At 40.8% G+C, this 8499-nt stretch overlaps 1 protein-coding gene across 1 annotated transcript; it reads left to right on the top strand.

Annotated features, from left to right (window-relative positions):
• Positions 1–6210: 6210 nt before the first annotated feature.
• htr1b (5-hydroxytryptamine (serotonin) receptor 1B) lies at positions 6211–7287 on the top strand (the record flags this gene model as incomplete). The annotated part of the gene is made up of 1 exon (XM_054613276.1): positions 6211–7287. A coding segment is annotated over one exon (1077 nt), but the record flags the coding sequence as incomplete, so codon positions are not given.
• Between the last annotated feature and the right edge of the window lie 1212 nt (positions 7288–8499).

Below are 8499 nucleotides of genomic sequence, written 5' to 3'. Positions count from 1 at the left end.
TCTTTGATAGAACTCTTCATGGGAAGTTAGGGGAGAAGTGTTTACCCAATAAATCATATGCTCTTGCACTTCTTTTGCACACTGTTCTTTAAATGAAGCAGCAGCTGCGACCGCCATCCTTCATTTCTAACATTTACATATACATTACTTACATAACCATATATAATGTCCCTCCAGGATTATCCACAACATTGATTTTCGCATATTGATGACAGGGTGATGAATTTCAGTGATGGTTGTTCCTGACTTCCACCCCGTGCCCGTCCTTCTAAATAACCTCTCCTTTTCACACTCCACGAGCCATCACCCACACCAGCACTGATGCGTGCTATTAGCACTTGTCCGTCCACTCAGGAAAAGGCTGATCGCCTCCTCTCTCTATCACCCACTGCCTTCTCCTACACACAAACCTCACACATACAGTATATAAGTAAACACACACACACACACAGTCAGACAGCTTATATCTCCAGGAGCAGTAAATCAATTTCATGCTCACATAATCAAGTCCTATTCTCCTCATATCAAAGAGGACCATATCAATTACAATGTTTGCAATCTATACCGCCAGGTAATCTTCCTTTGATTGTTAAAATGAGGCCATCTGTGATACTGTAGCAGCATGCTGTGAATATTTAGAGAGAGAATGTTATGCATTATGCAACAAAACCTCAGTGACTGACACAATGGTATCACTGCAGCATCATTGCCAGGGCTTAATAAATCAATTCTACGCTTCCCCTTTTTTCCTCCTCAAAGTGTGGACCAGTTCCAGCTCTTAAAAAATGCTGATAAAACTCATAACTGCCTGCAGTCAGTCTCCCATCTGACCATGCAAGTCTCCAAATGGACTTCCACTCAAGCCAAAATGGGTCTGACCGCAGTAAAAACAGGCCTGCTATCAATCGGTCAGTCATTACCACCACTTAGTTCTTTCCTGTCACATGTTTTCTTCCAGGGAATATACTTCTGCCCTAAATAGGGCATTTAAGTATACACTTTTCCACCCTCTCCTTAGCTGTGTGCTGAAGGGCGAGAGCAGCCCTGTGACCCACACAATATTTACAGTAAGGTTCTCCCAAAAATGGGGCACAAGCCCTCCAAACAGTGGCACAGTCCCCTGCTTATATGGTGGCACCAGCTCCTTTATATGATCATCGCTTTTTGGAAAGTTAGAACCCCTTAAAGCGCTCCAGTTGTAAATAGTAGCCCATATCTCTTCCTAATCATTTTTAGCACAGGGCCTTCGGGGGCTGATTGGCCGAGCAGAAGGCACCATATGCCATCAGACCAGGCTCGGGCACACTGCAATGCGACGGGTTCTGCTACTCAACATGTGTCCTATTTTTGATTCTCTCATTGTACGCAGCTCTCAGATGGTAGAGAAGTATTCAGATCCTTTACTGAAGTAAAAACATACTCCTTTACAATTAAAGTCCAGCATTAAAATACATAGTACATACGCGTTAACTGCAAAATGTATTTAAGTATAGAAAGTAAAAGTAGTTGTTATGATCAGTAAGTGAGGACTCATACCTACAGGGGGTAAGATAATGGGTTTTAAGATAATGGGACTGCGTATTTATTTATAACTTTCTCTTTACTTGTTGTACATACTGCAGCTGCTCTTACAAAGTAACGTACTGTTGCATGCAGTTTGGATTCAATTGGGACATCATACTTCCTCATTACATTGCACCTTGAACTTTGACCCTTTTGCTTATATATCGGCTGTGCAGAGGATTGTGGGTCAAAATAGACAGAAAGCACAACAGGATGTAGTAGGACATCCTGGTATTTTTGAATACTGCAGTTGACACGCTATGTATTGGGAGTATTTTTCCAGCATACTAAATAGTATGTAAGTTTGGTTATTGGAAACGCACAGTGGGATCCAATGCTGAGTTTGGAAGATGGAGATGGGGGAATGTCCGGAGGTATGCAGATGGGAATGAGGATGGTGGAGGAGCAGCAGAGCATGGAGAAAGAGGCCTGAGGCAGAGGTAAGGTTGTTGGTGAGCGGGCAGTTAATGCAATCAGACTGGCTGCGAAACAGGTGGAGATGAGGTGTAGGAGAAAAAGGTGGCAGCATGGCAGAGATAATTTACAGTAGGAAATATCACTAGGAATGGCCCGAGCTCAAGTAACTACCACTAGAGTTGAAACAACACTCTGGCGATGAGTGGTGGGAGAGCCAGAGTTGATGTGCTGTGGAGCTGATGAGTAAATGGCTGGCAGCTGTGCTGACTGGACAGGTGGAGGTGAATGAGCCGTAATCAGGAGCTGGAAGAGTGCCAGGAAGGGAGCCACGACCACAGCGTATCCAAACAGGAGGAGGAAGAGGGAAACACAAGGGAGAAACAGGTGCACGGCCGTGTCAGTTGTATATTATGGGATAGTCATTACAATGCATTGATTTGTAAGCAGGAATTTAAAATAGTAGTCTACTTCACTGATTTAGCATTGAACTTCTATAACTTTGACTCAAGATGCACAAAAAAAAGGATCGAAATTGTTGCAGCAGAACCAGAGATAATCGTATTACTCCTCTTCCTCCTTAAAACCAGGCGCCTACATTACCCACAATGCAATTCGACTATTTGGAGGCCACAGAGTTCTGGCAAACTTACTTCTTTCTGAATCTTGACCACCAGAATATTTTAATTTTTAATGTTATTCAACACTATATTTTCATTTTCTTGGAAACATCTCTAGCATCTTAACTGTAATGTACATTCATTGTACTCCTAAAATGTAAATACAAGGAGTATATTGTAAATAAACAGAGAAGAGTTTAACTTTTGATTTTATTGTAAATGGCCTCAAACTATATAGCATTAACCTATTAATGCTCACTGTCAGTGAGGTGTTTTAATTTGCAGCCTTAAGAGTCACTTCAGCTCGTAATGTGTCAACCGAGAAACAGATTCAATGCTTTTTAAATGCAGCCTTCCTACAGCGACACAGCTGTACACATGAGATACTTTTAGGATCCAGGTTCAAGACATGACTGACCTAGCTGCTCCGTTTGGTCATTTCTCCCGTGTCCCATCACGTAAACACTTGGATAAGAAGGAGCCGTTCCCTACAGCGATGGTTTAAGGGAGGTGGAGAGCGAGGGTTGAATCTCTTAACAAGGGATCTGCCCTGATTTTGGGTTTGCCCTATTTGTTCTCAGTCTCTCAGCTGTCAGTTAACGATACAAAAATAGATGACCACCATAACTAAAAGGTCACTCCAAAAATGTGTTAAAATTGGTGCTGATTAAACTTCAGTCGGAGACAGTGTAATAGTGTAAATAAGTTTGCAATTGTTTGTAGAAACTCAGTCTAATCCTTATTTCTTTCTAATGTAACTTACAAAGTGAGAAACCCACAGAGAATTATCACTCAACTCTTCAGCTTTTTATCAGCTCTTTTAGCTTATTGTTTTGGTTTAGATTGTTGAACTCAAGTCACAAGCGAGGTTTAAGGTGTGATCTCGTTGTTTTATTGATGTAGAACTACACCTGGAAAACAATGTACTTTGAATATCTCATACATCCTATGATGCAGCCCTACTACAGCTAATATTCATTACCAACTAATCTCCTGTGGAAACTTCTTGGCAAGAACTTGATCCATTTATTAACCGACCAACTCAGGTTTCATCACAACACAGTTTTCATGTAAATAACACAGCCTTTTCCTTGTCATCCAGTATAAAGAGGCAAATAAGTTATCGTTAGAATTTGAATCAGCTCAAGATGGTGAATTGAAATACAAGTACGCTTCTTAAAGCTCTAATTATCATTTCTAATTGATGTCAACATTTCACTGCAAGGTTTCATTGTAAAACAAAAATTCATTTTTCATTACACTATCTGGGGAATTATTTGGGTATGACTAAAACAAATAATTAGTTTGCACACTGCAGGGCTCCATCTCATTTATTACATCTAGAGCTAATTATGTGTTTTGTGTATTTCATAATCTGCTCACTTTTGGCTCAGCACCTGCCCTCTTTAGTTTGGATGTGCGTGCATACTTGATTGCTTTGAGTACCAATTTGTTTTAAATATTCATCAACAAAATGTATTTATTTTAAATCCACATCATCCTGTGCTTGTATGTGGTGTAATACATCACCTTTAGGGCTTGCTGGATACCTTATTACCTGACTAAAAATAGGACTTTCAGGGTCAGTGTGAGATTGGATGTAGCCAGCTACTGAGCTGTGCTGCAATGTGTTGTGTGATGAGGGGAGATAACAGAACCAGAGTCACAGAAATTGCCCCCACGCTGCTGCTGCTGCCACTGAACTGGATCACTCACACCACAGCCTTTTCACACAGGAAACTACAACTAGGAATAAAAACATTGTATCACATTAGGGTGAAAGAAAAGAGCATGTGTTTTTGTGTAAGCGGTGGTAATGGTGGCCGTGTTGTTTCCGGTTCTCATGCATTAGCATTGCCAGGCGGTCATGGTCAGTCATGGGGGGTCCAATTGTGAACTCCCATGAGGGTCCGTTTCACAGAGTACTGCCTCACTAATACTCTCTGCTGGGTCCGGATGCAGAGAAAGATTGTTGTTTGTCACTGTCACTGGAATTCAAGTGCAAAACACAGAATAACTTTACAGAAGTTTTTGTTGACTTGACAATTTTCGATGGTCAACGTGACCAAAATATACAAAATAATTAAGTTAAAATGCAAAGTCGATGGCAGCCTTCTCCAAAGATGCAATCTCCCCTCAAAAGCAATTATCTGGGATGGGAGAGAAAGCACATTGCTAATTTGATTTTCAAACGTATTTATGTGATTTATGGATTATTTTTTGGGTTTAGGTCAACAAAAGAGTCTGTAATGTGTTTCCATGTGCATGAGTGCAAGTGTACACTGCTTATAATATGAAGATTAAATTCAAGAAAACTGAATGCACTGTTACAGAGATATATATCTGTATTCACTCAAAAAGCCTTTGATACTGTTATGATTCTGGTGACATACACTAGATCCGCCCAGCAGCACACGTTGTTTAGAGATTTTGATGGTCTGCTACCTTTTCGTCTCATAGATTGTTGGTTAAAACTTCAACCAGTTCAGATGAAAGCATCGTTAATATGCACCTCAGTGAGATACACAAATGCTCTTGCCATTTATTTTTTTAAATGCTTGTCGGAGGTTTACAGCAAAGGTGAATGTCACTGCTGAGAACACCAGCAAGCAGAGCCATAGCCAAAGATGGTTATCATTATGATGATCTATTTCAGTATTTTGAATGCAGTGTTTTTTTCTCTATTGAAAACGTTTCTATTAAAAATGATGCTATGAAGTATGGTGGCACAACTTCCCGATATAGCACTCCTTATAGAGGTGTTTAAGCTGTATTATACGTGTTATTATCCTTAATTAATCCTTTACTAATATCAATAACTGGAGCCTTGATGACTTATTAAAAAGGTGTAAAGTTTTGATGCTTTATTTATGACTTGACTGTTAATGGCTTAATACTTGTTCTCATCAACAAAACCATTAGTAACTTATTATAACCCCTTAAAAAAAGGGTGACTTATTGGAAAGTTGTGGTTGCATATTTTGCATTCTGGGATATAAAAGACCAATTCAATTCTCTAACATTATGGTGTACAACTGTGACAAATGAGACCCACTGGGCACTATGACCCAGCAGATAGCCTACTCTTCATAGAGAGAGAGAGAAAACAGGGCTGTGATGATCAGTGGTGCTTGCTTGATGTCAGAGTCTGTATAAAAGTGAGACTTTGGGTTGGCTCACCATTCAACCACAGGGGGTCTGGGGGAAAAGCAGCTCTGGAGAACTTCTGCCCTTCATTTGGATTATCTGTGACATCTTCCCAGATGTTGTGATATCACAACGCTCTGCTTATCATTTATATTTACACACAAACCTTTTCGGTCTAATATTTTGTTTTTTAAACAGTTGAGTGGTTTTCTTTTATGGCTACAAAAAGGAAAAGTTTGAATAGGCGGGGAATGGATATTTGCTTCCCACAATGTGGCATCTGCACATTAAAACCTGATGGAGAAGAAGAAAATGGGATTGAAAGGAATTGATGTGTTGTTTCAGACTGATTATGCCTGTTATCTGACTGGATGGCACGGTTTAAGACACGTCCATCAGGAGCAAGGACGCCTTAAATGTCAGACATCTCAAGAGGGCGACATAGAAATATGAGAAGAAGTGACTGAAAGTGATGGAGCGAGTCGAGCCAACTCCTCAGGTGAACACCACTAAGGACAGTTTTATTACAAATGCATCAATTGAGAGCCTGGCCTCTCAGATCAGTCTGGCTGTCATCCTCTCCGGCATCACACTCGCCACCACTTTATCCAACGCCTTCGTCATTGCAACAATCTCTCAATCCAAGAAACTGCAAACACCTGCAAACTTTCTGATCGCCTCTCTGGCCATCACCGACCTGCTGGTGTCCATCCTGGTGATGCCCATATGCGTCTTGTACACGGTCATCCACAGCTGGACACTGGGCCAAATCGTGTGCGACATCTGGCTCTCCTCGGACATAACGTGCTGCACTGCTTCCATCCTGCACCTGTGCGTCATCGCTTTGGACAGGTACTGGGCCATCACGGATGCGGTGGAGTACTCCAAGAAGCGCACACCTGGACGAGCAGCCGGGATGGTGGCCACAGCCTGGGTCATCGCCATCTCCATCTCCCTGCCTCCTCTCTTCTGGAGACAGGTGAAGGCGGATGAGCTGACCAGCTGCTGCGTCAACACTGATCATATTTTCTACACCATCTACTCCACATTTGGGGCTTTCTACATCCCCACTTTGCTGCTTATTGTCCTCTATGGACGGATATATGTGGAGGCGAGGAAACGTATCTTAAAGCAGTCACCCAAGAAGATGGGGAAGAGACTGACCTCGGCTCACCTGGTCACCAGCTCACCTGGGTGGTCCACGACTCCGTCCAGCGACACTTCAACAAGCGAGAACCAGGTGAAGGTGTCGGTGTCGGATGCACTTTTGGAGAAAAAACGCATTTCTGCAGCCAGAGAGAGAAAAGCCACCAAGACTTTGGGGATAATCCTTGGTGCTTATATCGTTTGCTGGCTGCCGTTTTTCATTTACACATTGGTGGTGGCCATGTGTGACTCATGTTTTAACCCCGAGTTATTTGACTTTTTCACCTGGTTGGGATATCTGAACTCCCTCATCAACCCGATCATATACACAATGTCCAATGAGGACTTCAAGAAAGCCTTCCATAAACTTGTGCGCCTCAGATGCTGCCGGTTGTAAACGAATGTTCCTTCAGTCTCCAATAAGATTGTTTTATGTATTTTTGGATATGGAATTTAAAAAGTGTATGAGACTATAAAAAAGAGTAAGTAAGAGTGCCATAAACACTATACATGTTGGGGACTCGTAAACATATAACATATGCATGCAAAAGTAAAAAACAACAACATCCATCTTTAGTCATTTGGTCCAGATTTAAAATGACAACTTTTAGTAAATACATTTTAAATGATACATTGTTCAACATAATTCCCATTGATTTAAAGCTCAAAACAAGGCACTAAAGAAACTCTATAAGCTTGTTTTACTTTTAAAAAAAAGATTTTATTTTGAAATCTAACTTTACGCACCTCATAAAATCACTTAAACGCCATAAAAGCTCTTCTTGATGAGCAAATTTGATAAATTGTAGGATAAATTCAGTGATGGGTTGTTATTATCTGTATGGATACATGTTTGGATAGTATGCATTAGTGCGTATTCCCAGAGAGAGATCATAAACATCTTGACATGATGAGTCAAGAATATATTTTTTATAAAATAGCTACCCAGGATCCTTTTCTCGTTATGTGTTAAAATATGTTAGTTTTATTTTAAAAGTTATATATATATATGTGTGTGTGTGTGTGTGTGTGTGTGTGTGTGTGTGTGTGTGTGTGTGTGTGTGTGTGTGTGTGTGTGTGTGTGTGTGTGTGTGTGTGTGTGTGTGTGTGTGTGTGTGTGTGTGTGTGTGTATTCAGAGAAATGATACCAGTGGAACACATTCTTATTATGGTAATGGCTGCTCGCTGCCACCCTATATGGTTGTCGTTTGTTATTTAGAAATGCACATTCATGCAGTTAAAAAGAGAAAAGACTCATATCAGTGTCAAACAAAGAACTGTAGCTGATATTTACCCAGCAAAGCTGAAAGTTGATCATAAGTTCAATTTTGCTGAACAGCACCTTGTTTTACTGTGTGTGTGGGTCTGTTTGCTGCTACATTAAATCTGTAAATCTACAGTTCCTTATGTTCCTGTTGGAAACGGTTTGCCACCTCCTGGCTATAGACACTGGCCTGCAGAGCTCCAAAAATAATGCTGAGGATTTTGTCAGTGTTATGTGAAATAAATATATGATGTTCTAGTAATTTATCTGTTCACATTCAGAGATGCTGTGAAATAAAGGCTTTAAAGTATTTATTTTGTTCTATGAGTGGGAGTTTTAATGCAG

This window comes from Anoplopoma fimbria, chromosome 15 (assembly GCF_027596085.1).
Source record: "Anoplopoma fimbria isolate UVic2021 breed Golden Eagle Sablefish chromosome 15, Afim_UVic_2022, whole genome shotgun sequence".
NCBI lineage: Eukaryota > Metazoa > Chordata > Actinopteri > Perciformes > Anoplopomatidae > Anoplopoma > Anoplopoma fimbria.
The sequence above is the reverse complement of the archived record's forward strand: the minus strand, read 5'-3'. Positions and strand labels throughout refer to the sequence as shown.